This window comes from Manacus vitellinus, unplaced genomic scaffold (assembly GCF_001715985.3).
Source record: "Manacus vitellinus isolate BGI_N305 unplaced genomic scaffold, ASM171598v3 scaffold_3_pilon, whole genome shotgun sequence".
In the NCBI taxonomy this organism is placed as follows: domain Eukaryota; kingdom Metazoa; phylum Chordata; class Aves; order Passeriformes; family Pipridae; genus Manacus; species Manacus vitellinus.
In genome coordinates, this window is record NW_021940535.1 from 15,975,462 (window position 1) to 15,992,931 (window position 17,470).

Sequence of the window (17,470 nt, forward strand, 5' to 3'; positions counted from 1 at the left end):
AGGTAGTTGTCCTTTTTGCAGTAGCCTCTGAGTTTGCATCTACTGAACCGGAGAAGAGAGGGAAATAAGTTCTTTTATTAGTGTGAGATTTGAACTGTTTCAGTATTAGAGAAGATAACTTTTTATTCAGAGTTTCTCTGCAAACATCAGATTGATTGATATGCATAATGAAATGCGGTGTCATATGGAAATGCTTGCCCAGGTCTGAAAACGTATAAGCAGTTTTGTCTTGTGAGAGCAGCAGTCTGTCCAACTGCAAGGCCAGCAGAAAGGACTAAGATCAGACAAGTGTCAGTGCTGAAACTTGTAAGCTTGAACATATATGAGTGGTTGGAGAAATTTTGAAGGCAAACCTTTTAGAAGAATCAGTATCACTTTGGTACTGAAATAATAAGTGTTTATGCTAATATGTAGAATCCTTATTCTCTGTCCTTCTCCTTGATGTTCCCCTTTTTGTTCTAGTCTTTGCTTGCTCTTGCTCTCAGTGCATTTCTGAAAAGTGCTGAATGATGCATTATGACTCATCTTTCATCAATTACAAACATTTTGAGTTTCCTGTACTGGAAGAGGGGACAAAGTAGAAAAAGTTTATACATATAAACTTTTATATTATGCTGCTCTTCTGTAACAACCGTTTAATATTTATTTCTAGTTCTACAAACACATCAACTCTTAAGCAGTTAAATACTTTTGATCAGCTGATTTCACAGGTGGTTGATGCTGTGATTCTTGTGAATGATGCTTAAATCTTGGAGCAGAAAAGTAGAATATGTTTTCTTGGGGGGATTTTTTGTTGTCTAGATAACTGAACATAGTATTTATAGCGTTAGCTCATTACTTGTGCATGTTAGGATTTATGAAGGAAATGACAACCTATTAACTTCATTTGATTTTTGCTTCGGAAAAACTACCCATACCACTTATATCCCTATGAACTGTAAGAATGAAAATTAATGGTAAAGGCTTGGACCTGCATATTTTCTGTTGATAAGATGACTCTTGGAGAGAGTTTTTTTGGAAACAAATATGGGGGTGAAATAGAATGAATTCAGTTGTCATTTGAATGCTAAAAAATATCGAGGTTGCTAAATTATAAACATGGAGGTATGCAAAGAGTTACGTGACAGTAATTATGATAGAACAATAGCCCAAATGTAGCCATTGATGACTTAATTTTTTATCTTGACTAGTGTGACACTTGATTTAAATACAAACTTTCTCTTTGTAATAGATGTTCAGACTTCAGTCTTTGTGTAGATGTGGTTTTGAAAGCATGTGAAAACATGTTCTGTCACCACAGCTGAGAGGTGTGGACAAGCAAGAAGGCCAATTGCACTTCTAGTGCATGTTAAACCGAACAACAAAAGCTCTGTAATCCAAAAGGTGGGATTTGGGCTTGACTATGCGTGCCTAGACCAGCTTTTAAATGTTAATTGGGTATATGACGCAACATGGAATTCAGTGTGTATGAACACTTGGATTACATTGACTTTTGCATCCTTTACTGAACCTGCAATTCAGTGCTGCTGGCAGTGTAGCAAGCTACATAAGATGGTTTTGTTTTGGTGCAGGTGTTAGCGGGAAGCTGTATGTTGAACTTGAATAACCTCATTGTGCATGCTTCTTCAGCTAAAGTGTATATTCCATATTGTAACATCTGGTCAGATGAATAGTAGGAACTTTGGTCTGTTGATGAAAATCGTGGTTTGCAAACTGTCTATCCGTCATGTAGTACACAATTTACTTGTACAGCTTAGTTAGGATATCATTCCTTGTATTTGTAGCCCGAGGCCTGCTGATGCTTTTTACAATTGCAATAGCTGCCACACAGCAGACTAGATAGCAGAGGTGTTTGCATTTGGTGTCCGAGGAATTCTTAGTATGGTGAAGGTGCTATATACTAACTACTATATCAGTTATGACTAAAATGTCAGCAGTTATTTTTTCTGCGATTGAAATAGCTGCGATGTTTTCTGGTGACTGTTTTGCAAATGGCCATCATTTGGGCAATACTTAATTTTTTAAATTGTGTCATTATTTGGCAACACAGTGATTTGTTAGTGTTGCATTTATAATACTAATGTAGGGCACTTGTACTGAATAACATGCACATTTGCTTTGAGCAAGCTGCCACATTGAGTTTTGGTAGTGTTGCACACTCCGTTCACTTCATGCACCATTTTGAACTTAACTTCTTTGTTTTAATTTAGGGCTATTAGCATCTCCACAGTCAGCACCTGGAAACTTAGACACTGGGAAAAGTGGAGATGTTAAAGGTACTGGGACAGGAGGAAGCAGAGAAAACAGCACCGTTGATTTTAGTAAGGTAAGTAAACATTAAATACCTTAGTGTTTAGCACAAATTAATTGTGAAACAAAAAATGTGCTGGTTGTAACTTCCCCCTTAGTTACAACTAAGACATGTACCAGTGTACACAAGACATAGGTACTTAGAGATAACTTGTACATACAAGTGTCAGAATATGGTCTAGGCTAGATGTGTCACATGTTTTGAAATTCTTCCCAGTGGGATGGAACGTACTGTTTGATTTTCTCAGTATTTTGGTAACGTAAGAGTGCAGCTGCTGTACTTTCTCATGCAGATGGAGGTATTTTCAGATCTGCTGTTGAGTCTCATGTGAAAAGAATTTTGTAGATTTCCTTCGATGACTTCTTGTTTGTTTTTTGGTTTGTGTTTTTTTTTTTTTTTCTGAAGAGAGCTTTTAAAGAGGATTTGCTGCATATGTATTATGAGTTTCCTGTACAAAAGTTACTGTACCTCTTAATCATTAGGAACATATACTATAACTTTCTGAAGGAAACCTTGTAAAAAATCTACTGTAAATCTGTTGTTTTTCTTTCATAATTTAAATTTCCTGGGCAAGTTCCATTATGGCTTTTACTATAAAACTTAGTCTGTAGTGTCATCTGTACTGCGAAACACAGTAAGAGAATTGGTTTGCCAAGTTCAATAGTTATGTGTAAGGAAAGCTAACTTACAGTGTAGTTCTGATCTAATCATGGTAGGTACCATATATTCCTACTCCTCTGTCACAGTTTTTGTATTTTTGCTTGGCCTGTCCTTGTGTACACCTGCCTTGTCTCCTGTTGGACAGGAGTCAGCCTCCTGGCACTGTAGTTGTGGCACACTTGGTGTGGGACTCAAGAGGCCATCTGTAAGTTCCCTAGCTAACGATGTACCTGGTGCTTGTGTGTGTGTATGTGAACACAGAGTTCATGTCCTGCACCGCTTTCTAATGCACTTGTGTAATTATGTACAGAAACGGATGTGAAGATTTTCAGCTGTCATATTCTTTATGGATGAAGAGATAAACATACAGATTATTTTTCAAAATTATGACGCATTTGAAATACACAGCTGCGAAATAACTCACTGCATTCTAGAAACCATGTGTAATTACATGAACTCTCTTCAGTTAATTGTGCATAGATTTTGTTAATTTATGTCCTATCATAAAATGTTTGTCATTATAGTATTAGAAAGGTAATTATGCAGTTTGGAGTCTTCTAGGTGTTAGTAATTCTAACTTATAGAAAATAGTTTATTATTATTTGGCTGGATGGCTGACATTCTCTAAATGTGTTTGTCTTTTCTGTACTGTGGGATACTTAATTTGCTTTTTAATTTTTCATTGTAGCATAAATGTCTAGTAAATACTGATAAATGTAATTATGTTACAAAATTTCTGCTAAAAATGTAAGGGAATAAAAACACTTGTTTCATCTTTGTATGAATAGGTTGATATGAACTTCATGAGGAAAATTCCTTCAGGAGCAGAAGCATCAAATGTGTTAGTGGGAGAAGTAGATTTTTTAGAAAGACCCATTATTGCTTTTGTGAGGCTCTCCCCTGCTGTGCTCCTCTCGGGTCTCACAGAGGTTCCAGTTCCTACACGGTAAATAAATGCCTGTAAAGTCTGGCTTTACTTATGCAATATTTAAGATCTCAAGTAGCTGAAAGTTTTTATGTATACTGTATTAAGCTCAAGAAGTGTAGAGTTTTGTTTAACATTATGCCAGTCATTTGCTGCAAAATTTGAATGAATGAGATCTGCCATAAAATTCTCTGAATGCATAAAATATGTTATGATGCTGTTTTAAGCAAGTGCAGGAGTTGAAACTGATAGATGACTTGGAGTAAAAGCAGTGAGTCTTCCAAGCTTGTGTTGCCATTTTAAAGATGGGCATGAAGATCGTTATAATTCCCTTCAGTGTGACACAACTTGTCAGTGGGGAAGAGCTCACTAAGTCTGAAAGATTGTCTGACCTGAATCTCTGTTTTTTCTATACAAATACTCTGTATATGAATAACCTAGGTGGTAGAAAGACCTTTTTTAATTATGTGCTCAAATCTACATGATTAACACTAGAGTAACCAATCTGCAGCTAATACATTGAAGTGGTTTTCAGTCTGCAATATGCCATCCAGTCTGGTGCACCCACCCCTACTCCCCCAGAATCATGGGTCTCACAAGTATACTGTGGGTATGTTTACTACAGATGTTCAGAATATCAAAATGCTGGTCCCATCCATGATGAAGGTAGCAGATCATTTAATCAGTCATCATGGAGGACACTTGATTTTCTGTGCACATTGATGTATGGGGCTGTTATGTGGTGTTTGGCAACATTTGTACATTCATGTTTTTTGGTGTTTTTTTTCAGTGTTTGTTATCTTTGTAATTTTCAGCTTACTCTTTTGAAAGGCAAAAATATATGTGAGAATTTTCAGAGGATACTTGACATTAGTGCTTATGCTTTTTGGAAAATTCCAAAATTTCTGCATACAGATTATTGTATTAATGTAGCTAAAATTCTGTTCTAAGTTTTTAGAATGGTGTAGACTTGCAGATTTGGAATAGCATGCTTGGATCCTGAAGATGCACTATCAGTTTCAATAAGGGTAGTAAATTTGCAAAGGAGACATAGAATTGAGCTTTTTGTACTGTGAGATAAAAGATGATGTTACTTTCTTTCAAGTGTGTTGTGCTTAGGAACTTCATTTTCATGGATTATAGGAAGAAGGTTGTGAAACAAATGACAGGTTTTAGTTTTTACTCCTTGGTTTGTATCCTTTTGAATTCATAAGATGCTACTTCTGTTCAAGGTTTTGGTGGAGTTTTTTGTTTCTTCTGTTTTTTAATTAAAAAATAATTGCAATAACTATTACTGGGGTTGGAAATAGAGACTGTCTGTTAACATATGCGTTAGGCTTACTTAAGAAGATTTTTGAAGAAATTTTGGTTCAGATTTGAATTCCTTCCTATAATGACTTTGAGGCAAGTTTTTTCAGTGTTGCAGCAGTCTTTTAAGATGTGAAATGGTAAAAATGATATTTTTACTTCACTACTAAATTTTGCTTAAACATTAGTTTGAAAGACCCCTTCTGAGTACATGCAGATGAGTCAGCCATATTCAGCTCCATTGCTTTCTCCACAGGTTTTTGTTTTTATTACTGGGACCAGTAGGAAAAGCTCCACAGTACCATGAAATTGGAAGATCAATAGCAACACTTATGACAGATGATGTGAGTGATGTATTTTAAATGCTTGTAGTTAAAGTCTAGAATAATATATTTACCACCTGATTTCAAGAAATGATTTTGGAGTGACAGGTTAAAGAAAAAACCCCTGCAAACCGGTTAAATAAATAACGGTTAATTATTTCTTGTGTTGGTGAAGTAGATCATGGTAAATTAACTTTCCTCTTTGTCTGTCTTGAAGAAATCCTAAATGCATTTATGCATTTCTGAAAAAGTTATTTTGGCTTTGGTGTATAGATTTCATTTTTGTTTTAAATCAGTTAACAGAAAGACTATATAGAACTGGTTTTGATATGAATCACTGTATGTTAAAAAGGACACAACAAACTGTGTAAGTGTTCAGGACAGAAGGTTTTAAGAATGCATGCAATTGAGTCATCATAGGTATTTTTTTATCTAACCAAGGTCAAATAATTAAAATTAGAATTCTTCTTGCCATTTGAAGTCATATATTAAGAGCCCTATTGGTTTTAAAGGCCACAGGGGAATCAGAACTTTTTAAGGTCGTTGCCATCTTACTGAGCAGAATTAGGATGTTTTAAATTTGGCTTCGCATTGAGCGCCACCTACTGAATTACTGATAATTTTTAGGGTTATCTGGCAGAAATTCAAGTACTTTTTACTCTAGCACAATTTGAAGTTTGGAAATGTAAACCAAAAAATTGTCATTTTGCAGTTGAGTAACCAGCCTGTGAATAGAGTTTTTGTTCAATGTGAGAACTGAATATTGAAAGCTTTAGTTGCATGTTCTGATTTTTTTAGGTAGGCTGATCTGATTTTTAGGAATACTGTAGATCATTGAAATATGAAAAACTATGAATTATTTAGTGGTCTAAAAAGACCTAAATAGGCTTACAAGATCTAATTTAAGATCAGATAATTTAATGGTCAGGTAATTAGAGACAAACAGTTCAGGTTTCAAGCGTACAGAAGCAATTTAGGATCATCTTCTGCAGACAGTTTTTTAATAGCAAAACTAGCACATTTTCTTCTGTCTGTGTATAAAATACATCTTGGGGTTCAAGGACTGTTTTTTTATTTTATACTGCCTGTTTGTCAATTCAGAGTTTTCTGTTGTCATCTGTAAAACAGTGCAGTGGTTTTGTTTTGTTTTTTAATAGTTGGAGGATTGTTTTCATGTGCTTTTTAAGTAGTCTTTTAAACTTAATTAAGCTAGATGTATACAAATGAAGTTTTTATTCTTAATAAAAACTCGTGTTTTGGTTTGAAACTCATTTGAAATACTTTCTGTCCTGATTTAGCACAGCACAGTGGTACAGTGGCTGTAGGGCAGAATTATTCAGGCAATAGTACATGAATTTGATGGCGTGAATATTGAAGATTAACTTTTAATTTAATTTTAAAAGTGAACTCAGTATTCATTCTGAGTTTGAAGATAAAACTGCCTCATTTTATGGCAGTGCATACAGGTAGCTTTTAATGCAAAAGTATGCAGGTAAAGCAGAAGTCAAACTTTTCAGGACCTATATTTTCCAGGTCTTTTAAATTAAAACTAATGAAGTGTAATCATTATATAATGATAACCAGTTACTCTTTCAGAAAAATAAAATAAAAACAAATGTTGAGTACTTTCTTCCTGTAGGTTTTCCATGATGTTGCCTATAAAGCAAAAGACCGAAATGATTTGTTGTCAGGAATTGATGAATTTTTAGACCAAGTGACAGTCCTGCCTCCAGGAGAGTGGGATCCTTCTATACGAATTGAGCCGCCAAAAAGTGTTCCTTCCCAGGTAAAAGAAAAAAAAAGTCCAGTCTTTCTTGTAGTGAGGGGGCCAAAACTGAACACAGGATTTGAGCTGCCAAATCCCCAGAGGGACAAGCACTGCTGTAGTCCTGCTGGCCACACTATTCTTGATACAGACAAAGATGTCGTTGACCTTTCTGGCCACCTGGGCATACTGCTAGCTGATATCCCTTTGGCTGAAAACCATCAGGAAAGTCCCCACATCTATTTTGCAAGAAAAAGTGGATTGTCAATTTAAGTTAAAAAAAAATTAAAAAAAGATAAATGAAGAAAAGAAGAGGGGAAAAAAGACATTAATCAGTTTTCTGCTATGCTGTTAAGTAAATTGTATTTACTGTATTTCCTTCTGAAGTACTGAAATGAGTTCATATGAGAAGGAGGAGAATTGGTCAGAAATTGTACCTGAGTTCGTATTATAAATTTTGCTACCAGTCTAGCAATGATCAGCAAGAATATTTTTATTCTTATAAAAACTTGTGTTTGCATGCAGCTTTGATTGAAATGCCTTAATGTATTTTGTCTAGCTTATAGTGTTCGCAGAATATTTATGAAATAGATAAAAGTTGATCATACCACTCAGTTGTGATGATACAGGCTTAGAATGAGAGCCAGGAAAAGTGAGTCCTTAGAGAGATTGTTTCTTCTCCTTCTCCCTCTTTACAGCTTAGGGGAATTTGGGCTGACGGGATCAAAAGCAGGGGAGAGACCAGTGAGTGCTCTTGGTTCAGAAGGTTGAGTCTAGTGGTGTTTCGGTGGAGCCGCTGGAATAGAAGGGGGTGACAGCAATGGAGTTTATTGGTGAATTGCCTGAGGCTACCATGTAACTTTTTTCCAAAATAAACAGGGCTCAAGTTTTTTTGGAAGGAAAATTCAGCTGAGAAATTTATGAGGAGCTGGTGACAGCCTGTTCGGGAGGGGAGTGACTTCTCATTTATACTTCAGTTAAATACTCTGCATGTCATAAAGTGCTAGAGGTTTCTGCTAGAGGTTTCTGCTCTGGAAATGGTTGAGAAAAAGTATCTCAATATTTCTGGGCCTCATGGTTGAGCCTCTACTGTGTCTTGAAAAACCAGGCTTTGTTTTATCATGTTTCAGGAACCTATTTCTTGTAGAAAGAGGAAAGATTAATACTGTTGTGCAGGGTACTAGTAAGATGTTTTGGAGAGTGTTGTACAGTTCTAGTTGTCTGTAAACAACAAAAGATGAATTTGGCAAACGGAGGACTACTGATAATCTGGGAATATCAAAAAAGGTTTGGAAGGCATAATGTCTCTGCACGCTGTCTTTTAACTATACTTCATAGACTCAGAGAATCTCTCTTTTTTCTTTTTGTTTTTTTTTCCTTTTTTTCCCCCTGTCTTTTCTGTAGGAGAAAAGGAAGGCACCTAAATTTCCAAATGGATCTACTCCTACAGGAGAGACTCTCAAAGAAGAAGGCCATCATGCTGGACCTGAACTTCAGAGAACTGGAAGGTGTGTTCACTTCCCTAAATGCTAGCTACCATAAAGAAATAGAAGTGATAAATCTTCATCTAAATGATTGACATTTGAACATAAAAAAATCATGCTATAAGTGTCAAAGTGCATCCTTTGTCCTTTTCAAGTGTTGGATTCTTGCCTGTAAGTGCCAATCTGCTGAAGTATTTTCAAGTCTGTGGCAATGTTTCTCAACACATTTGCGAAGGATTTCACATAAGATGCTGCCTAATTTAACTAACTGACTTTTAAGAGTTGGGTTTTAAATTTTAATCTTCAAGAGCATGCAATTATCATAATTACAGCAGGCATATGCAATTTTAAGTATTGGGCTAGGTACTAAAAATCTCCATTAATGCAAATCTGTTTTATTAAACATATATGAAATGGAACAACAAGAAATATAAAGTGGCAAAAAGTACTTTGGTATTGGTTAGCTTTGGGTTTTGGTCAGGTTTCTTTTAGACCTAAAATAAAATTGAGGAATTTCTTTCAGTTGTTATTCTCTGTTAATTATGAAACACTTTCCAAAGAAATCTCAACACTGGAAATACTTGGTTAAGATTAAACTTTAAGATCTCAAATGAGAGTAAAGATTAAATCAACTGAGAGATTCTGGAATATATGTGCAGTGTTGTTTTCCCCAGAATAATAAACTTCCAAATGCAATGCATCTTTCTCATACATTTGTGAGAAAGGCGTTACAGCATTTGTGTTGATTTTTACCATTGTGATTTGTTATAATTACTTTTTGCCTCTTTGTAGACACTATGTGGAGCTGAGAAGTTCGTTTCTGCCCACAGATGAAGCTGTTCTTTTTCTTAGGAATGTTTGGTTGTTTTTTTTTAATAATTAAAATAAATTTTTGTAACTGCAAATTAATACCTGGTATTTTGGAGTCCTAAAGTTTTTTTAAATTGCCAAATCTTTTTAATATCTTGATAATAACTTATCTGGTTAAACTAACTTACGTATGTTTGGTTTTGTATTTACATTTATAGAATATCTGTGTACTCCAGATGCAAATACCAACCTAAATTTATTTATGGACCTAATCATATGTATGTAGGGAATTCAAATCACTACTCCAACAAGTAGTATTTCAAAATTACTACTTGGAGTAGTAATATTGAAATGTATCAGTGCAGTGGTCTTGGTTGATGTTTAGCATATTTCTTCTGTTCCTTGTTTGGAATATCATAAAACAGATTTGACTTTAAACAGCATTTAGGTAAAATAGTTTGCAAAGATATTTTTTCAGTGTCTAGCCCATATACAATACCTAGCCAGCTTTAAAAAATGTGGCTAACCTGCTTGATTGTATTTGGAATACTGCTGAATTGGAATAGATAATATTCTCATTTATGTTTTTAACTGTTATGATTTAATCTGGATTATGAAATAGCTAATTTGTGCCGGCAATAGGCACTGGCAGTGATGTGTAGCCCATAGTTTTGAACTAGCTAGAATCCTTTAGTGTACAGTTTGACGAGTTTCATCTCACCTATTTAGGCTTTTTGGTGGTTTGATACTTGACATCCAAAGGAAAGCACCTTTTTTCTTGAGTGACTTCAAGGATGCATTAAGCCTGCAGTGCCTGGCCTCGATTCTTTTCCTATACTGTGCCTGTATGTCTCCTGTAATCACTTTTGGAGGGCTCCTGGGAGAAGCTACACAAGGCAGAATAGTGAGTACAAAGAATGGTAGTGGCCAGGCTTTTAGACCTTCAGAGGCAAGTCACTGTGTGCATTTGTCTCATTTATTTATACTTGTATTTGAAGAATTTACCCACAGCACTTGATTAGCCTGCCCCAAAGCAGATCTTCCCCAAAAGGTAAATGCTGTGGAAAATGTGGGGAACCCATGTGAACAGGAGAAGATGCACAGTGGAGGTAAAAAATGTTTATCCTGCCTTATTGGATGAATGGCTTGCATTGCCTTCTTTTTGGCTACTTAAAAGTAATGAATAGCAGTAAAGGTGCACCATCCCACTAGGCCTACTTTAGGCAAAGTCAGAGGCTCAAGGTGGATAGCCAAGAACATGTACTGGCCTTGAGTAGTAGGCCTACGAGGATGATAATGCCTGCGGTGTATGGCGAGCAGTTATTGTGTGTTTATGTAACGGACAGGATATGTATGTGCTTGCACTAAAGGTATGTTGGTCGCAATAAAATCAAGTGTCTAAGGTTTATGAGCAGAAAATACTCTTCATTGTAAATGATTTGAATGTGAATCATGTCCTTACAAAATTTTGATAGCGTTATATAACATAATACCAGCACCTTTTTCACCAGAATATCATTGTACTTGAGTTTTTGGAGCAGGGAAAAATTACTTCATATCAGCAATGTTAATAACTTAGTGTCAATTGGCTTATGAGTAAACTAGTTTGAAGTGTATTTTCTGTTTTTAAATCTATCACAAAGAAACAAGGCTTTGTCCTTTCAGGGGAGGGAAGCATATATTCAGACATGTCCTTTACAAATTTTAAGATTCTGGTAAAGCTTATAATGATATAAAATTCTACTTGATACTTAGATGAAGTTTTAAAGCTTGTATTATATTAAAATTCAGTTAACTCTTCTGTCTCTTCCAAATATTTCCGTTGACTCACATTTTTGTTAATTGATGTAGCACTTGAAGCTGATAGAAAATACAGAAATAAATTGTATCTTTTTTGCATGCTGGTATCGCCACTCTAAATGTAGGAATTATTATCAAAATGTCAGTGTAAATTCTGAATTTACACGTATAATTATGAAAATATACTCCTTTTAAAGCTTGATTCTTAAACACCTTCTTTCTTTTAGCTATCTGGAATTGTTTGTGGGTTTGTTCCTGCCTTCAGATACTTGGTGTGCATCATTGAATAAAACATTTAGTTACTGCACACACATGTTCAAGCACAGTAGCTGATACTGTAAGGTACACAGTTTGTCTTTGAAACCTTCCCTCGCATTCTCAGAGGTCATCACGTCCACAGTACTCCTCTCCCTGCTACCCTGACTGAGAGCCCCAAGGTTAATGCATTGACTAACCAAAAGCACTAATTCAAAGGTAATAGAACAAGAGACTGGGATTATATCTTTTTTCCTAATATAATGGACGAAGGATTCATTTTCATTTTTAATAACCCCAGTTCAGCAAACCATTTTGACCATTTTCAGATGCTTTCCTGAATTGGAGCTCAAGATTGCACAGATACTAGGCTTGCATAATTGCATAATAGCAAACGCCTAAAAATTCCATCAGGAACCCTGTAATTCCATTACAGGAATCTGTAGTCCATGACTTCTTATAGTGGTAGGTGGTGTAGTTAAGTATTTTCAAAATTAAATTTAGTATAATTTTAGTATTGAAAATTCCTGCCCCTCCCTTTTGAGGTGCATTTTAACTGGTTTATTTTTTAGCAGATAATGTTACAGTAAAACATTTAATTCAAGAACTGAAGTAGTTATCTTAATTCAGTGAAAGAAATGCATTACCAGGTGGGACATTGGTTTACTGCTCATCTATTTTTGGTGTCATGTATACATAAACCAGTATTGTTCAGTAATTTCCCCTGCACCTCCACCTGTCAGTTTGTTTTTTCTTTTGTAATGCTTGGTTGACTAATGCAGGTTTGATACGGCAGGCCGTATCATGTTTTGGCACAGGTATGTTGCAATATATATATTAATTTTCTTTACAGAGACAGATAATTCTTCCCATAAACTACATGTTCAGTAACTTTTTTTTTTTTTAATTTATGTTTTAAACATATATATAATTGTTGGTATGCTTTTCCTCCATAGCTAGCAGGACTAGTAACTTGTTCTAGTTGGATGGCTTTATGTTTCTCAGGAGTGAAACTTTCAAAATCTTTTGTCCATGGTATTGTTACTGCAAAACTGTGTTAAGTTATTCTTGTCTCAAACATCAATATTAATTGCAATGTTTTTGCATCTTGTCTTGTTTCTAAGTTAATGCGTCTTAAAGCTGTATTTATGCAGATGTGATGCTAAACGTTAACCTGAAAGGCAGCATAGTTACAGCAGTTTCTTTTCCCCCAAACAGAGTGCAATAGAGTCTCTCTTTGGAGCCTCATTAACTGGGATTGCCTATTCTCTCTTTGCGGGGCAACCTCTTACTATCTTGGGAAGCACCGGACCAGTTCTAGTATTTGAAAAAATATTATTTAAATTTTGCAGGTAAGTGATGTTTATATTAGCCCGATGAACTTTTTAACTTTCTAACCTATTAGAATAGCTGTAATTGAAAACATTATGTGCATTAAATGTGTATATGTCTAAGATGATAAATGCAGTGGCAAGAGACTGAGAAATTTATATAGTTTGGGAAAGCTGTGAGGCACTGATGAACCTTAATGAGAAAATCAGTGATAAGAAGTGTTTAGGACTTTAATTAAAGTTATATTCTGAGTGAATGGACATGTTGGTTTTGGTTCTGCAGGGGTAAGCAAGGGTTGATTGGCAGATCAATCCAGGAGAAACTGTCTGGGTAGTTCTGGAGAGATCATCCCTGTGGTGCTTCCCAAGCTAGGTAGTTGCACTGTCAATCCTAGAAACACCTTGCAATGTTGCTTTGCTTTGGTGGAAGACTAGACAAAAAAAGTTTCTGTGTCCTTCAGAGCTAACATCAAGGATGAGAAAAGGGATGAATACCTATTGAACTTGGCCTCAGTATCTGTTTTCAAATAGAATATAGTATTCATGATTTTTGGCTCAGTTAATACTTTTTGTTTCTTTGTTCACACAGGGATTACGATCTTTCCTACCTCTCCCTGCGAACTAGCATTGGTCTGTGGACTGCATTTCTATGCATTGTGCTTGTAGCCACTGATGCCAGCAGCCTTGTGTGCTACATCACTCGTTTTACTGAGGAAGCTTTTGCTGCCCTTATATGCATCATATTTATCTATGAGGCACTGGAAAAGCTTTTTCATTTGGGAGAAGTATATGCCTTCAATATGCACAATGATTTGAATAAACTGACTTTATATTCGTAAGTACCAAGTTTCTATCTGTTAGTGAAATAAGTAGGAAAATATAGAGACATACCATTTACTAACTAGCAATGGGTGCCTCTTCCAGGAAGGGTAGGAGGAATGCTGGGGGTGGTATGGGCATGAGAAACCTCAGAAAAATTCTATTCAGGATGCAGTGGAATTGAATTCTCTGCCTTAGCTATGGGTGGTTGGAAGGGATGAGGGGCCGTGACAAAGCCTGCTTTAACTGCAGCTTTACTAAAGGTCAGAAAAGGAGTTCTGCCTTACTACTTCTAGAAATCAAAGCTTATATTATAGTTTCCTGAAAGAGGAGGAGTTGGATTACGAGCTCACACCTGCCAGAAGGAGATTCTGCTCACCGTTGCTGAGAGAAGCTGCTCATTTCACATAGCTTAAATGAAATCAAAAGTGCAGCTGTTCTTTGATTCATCAGCAACACAAAATTAACTGTTTATCAGTGATCCATATGTTCAAGATCAGTATCAGTAATACAGCAGATAAACCACAATGTGAGAACACTTCAGAAATACTAGTAAGAACCTATACATCTTTAAATTGTCTTCTGTTACTAATCTCCAAAAGTTCTAATTGCACCCACACCAATATTTACCCTCCTGCCCCAGACATGTGGATTACAGTCTCACACACCATCTTTGAGGAGTACAGGTTTCTCTGCTAATGCCCCCCCTCCTGCTGGACATGTACATCCTCCAGTTCTAGTTGTACCTGTGTGGTTACAAAGTGGTGGTGAGGGAGCCCCCAGCGAGGTCATGTCCATACACCTGAGGTGGGGGTTCCTGCTTGTTGCACTGGGCAGTCACTCCCTAGTTGGAGAGCAGAGTACTCACCATTCCACTGGGCAGCTGCTCTGCCTGGCTAAGACAGAGCTCATCTTGCACACAGCGTGACTCCTGGCAAGGTTTTGACTATTGTGTGTCTACTCCAAGATCTCTTCTCACTTTTACAAACACTGATGCTTCTTTGCTACTTTTTTTCAGGATGAAAAGGCAAACACCCTCTCAGACTGCTTCTTGTGTTCTGTTCACACATGACATTTGCACTCACTTTATTGTCTTAACAGCTTTTAAGACCAGGTCCTGTTACCAGGAGTGGGCCATGGAAGTACATTCACTTTCCAATTTCCCTTTATTTACTGGCTGATCATCCCTCTGTTTAAATGGCTCTGGGACCTCACTGGACTCCTATATGAGCATGTTAAATTCACTAATAAGGCAGAAACTGCTCTGTAGGTCTTCTAGCCCTCGCCACCTGATTGTGTTTTGCCACAGGCAGGCCACGAGGGTGGAGAGAAGAAAGTGTGATTTTTCTTTGGTTTGTCTCCATGAGGTATCACGTCTTTCAGGATGTGCCACAGTGTTCAGCTTTGATTTGTCTTGTATTTTTTTTCTATTACAGAGCTGTAGGAGATTCAGCCTTTTACAATTGCTCTTTGTCTCTTTTTTTTTTTTTTCCCCTCTGTACCCCCAATGGTGAAGAGCGTGCAAAACAAGCATGCTTATCTAAGTGAGCCACAAGACAATCTCAATACTCTTACATTTTCTGTTTTTTTTCTTCTTCTCGATTTCCACTTACCTACTTGGTGGCATCCGCTATCTTCATTGCATTTGTTGAGAAATTTCTTTTTTCAGTCTTCCCTTTCAGCATGCTTGTTTATGTTTACTGCCTTGACTAACAACTAAGTATGCTTTGTTTTTTTCTCATCATACTTATGGTTGCAATTCTTTTCTCGTCTGATGATTGTGTTTGCAACTACCTTGTTGAATTACTGCTTTTCAGTCCTCTCCTATTTCCTTATGCTGTTACTGTAGGATTCAGTTAACAAAATATGTTTACTTACTAATTTTTAAGTCCACAAAACATTGTACTTTGCAAATCTAGGTTCTTTCTGCCTTTGCACATTTAGTGGTTTTTTTCCTTCTTTACCTTCACACCATCAAATGCAAATTTGCCCTTCCATGGTTCTTCGGGGTTTTTTTTAGTGTCTTGGTGAATCTCATAGAAAAGGAGACGCATTTCTTCCTTATTACCTGTTTCTTTCTTCTACATAAATGTTTACCTGTTAAGCTTATCATTTGGTGTACTTGAATTTTATTTGAAATCATCCCATTAAATCAAAATTGTGTTTTGGTTTGAGTTTTTTTTATTTTTTTATTTGATGTCTGCTTCTGTCAACCTGTCTGACAGAAGGGTTTCTGGTCCAAGTGTGAAAAAGACTGCAGTAGGGAGGGACACTTTTATTCCTACAAAATTGTTACTAAAAAAAGCATGTATATAGTTGCTTTAAACTCAAGCAGTGTATGCATTTATATCTTCAGTTAGCTCACTGCATACTCAAAAATGGTGTCTTACTTCAGCATGACAGGTTTTGGTCATGTATAGATCAGAAGGCATGCAAATATAAGATAAATGGCTAACAGAGCTTTAGAACAGACAAAAGACTTAGAAACTTCTAGAGACTAGTCACATAGTCTAGTTTGAAAAGGAGTTAAAGGAGTTGTTGAAATGTAGTCATCTACACCAGTTTTTTAAATGAAGTGGTTTCAATATCTCTGTTTCCTCTTATGTTAGTATGCAGTAAGACTAACTGAAGATTCACTCATTGTGGGATGTTATGCAGTATAGAAGTCTAAAAACCTTCATTGGTACACAGTCATAGAAAACTATTTGTGCCAAGTTTGTTGAATTATTTAAAAATAACACAATATTTGTTAGTATAGGGTTGTTGGAAAGTGGAGTCATTTGGATTTTTGTCTTCATCTGTTACTCACAATATGTAGAAGTCCACATATGTTTTGTATTTCATTTTTTTTTCAGGTGCTTCTGTTTTTAAAAACTGGCAGATCAGTCAGATAGTTAAGTCAATATTTTACCTGCTTCTCATTCTTTAAAATACATAGTTTTGGGGGTTTTTTGTACTATTTGTTAAACCTCCTCAGCAGTTGTCTCTTTGATTCTTGATTTCCCCCACCATGCCAGTAGTTCGCATGCTGTTGGAAGGAGGAACCTTGTACTCTGCTTCTTTCATAAAAGGTTGAGATAAACTCCGGCTTAAACTCTTAAGCATTTTTGAATTTACTGCAAATTGCTGCATTTTGGCACATACAGCTTAAAAGCAGGAAAACTATTTTTTTTCTTCCCTTCAGATGTGTGTGTTCTGAGCCTGAGAAACCAAGCAATGAAACATTGCGTGTGTGGAGGAGTATGAATAAGTCTGGGGAAGATATAGCATGGAGCAACCTTACAGTTTCTGTGAGTATCTGAGATCTATATATGTCTCTGTGTGTTTGTATGTATAAAAAATATCTGCACAATACCAGTTTGATTAATATTTTTTCATCTGATTTCTTTTTTTATTTGAACGTGGATTGTTTTCCTTATAACTGTATTTCTGAACCCTCTCATTCCTTCCATGAGGTTTTAAACAGTCATTGTAGAGATTTCAGTGAGTGAGTCCAGGGCAGTAAATGCTAATATTTTAGTAAATGCTAATACTAATGCTACAGTAGTCTGCTTTAGGTAGCCAATTTAACCTGATAGGCAGCACAGTTGTCTTCCTGAAGTACAGATGAATATGATGAGGGGAATAAACAGGAACTTTGTTTCTTCCGTTTCCTGGAAAGGATGAACAAATATTTTTA

At 36.1% G+C, this 17,470-nt stretch overlaps 1 protein-coding gene across 6 annotated transcripts in view; it reads left to right on the top strand.

The window, feature by feature from the left end:
- Positions 1 to 17,470, top strand: part of SLC4A7 (solute carrier family 4 member 7) — a 67,282-nt gene that overhangs the window by 32,493 nt on the left and 17,319 nt on the right. For all 6 annotated transcript variants that reach the window (XR_003916021.1, XR_003916022.1, XM_029961971.1 and 3 more), the window contains 9 exons: positions 2,211 to 2,326; positions 3,760 to 3,917; positions 5,461 to 5,548; positions 7,167 to 7,313; positions 8,697 to 8,800; positions 10,316 to 10,490; positions 12,860 to 12,993; positions 13,562 to 13,807; positions 16,976 to 17,081. Coding sequence is in view for 4 of the 6 variants with exons in the window: in XM_029961971.1 (XP_029817831.1) it covers positions 2,211 to 2,326; positions 3,760 to 3,917; positions 5,461 to 5,548; positions 7,167 to 7,313; positions 8,697 to 8,800; positions 10,316 to 10,490; positions 12,860 to 12,993; positions 13,562 to 13,807; positions 16,976 to 17,081 (1,274 nt within the window). In the remaining 2 variants the exon portion in view is untranslated. The remainder of the gene's footprint in view (positions 1 to 2,210; positions 2,327 to 3,759; positions 3,918 to 5,460; positions 5,549 to 7,166; positions 7,314 to 8,696; positions 8,801 to 10,315; positions 10,491 to 12,859; positions 12,994 to 13,561; positions 13,808 to 16,975; positions 17,082 to 17,470) is intronic.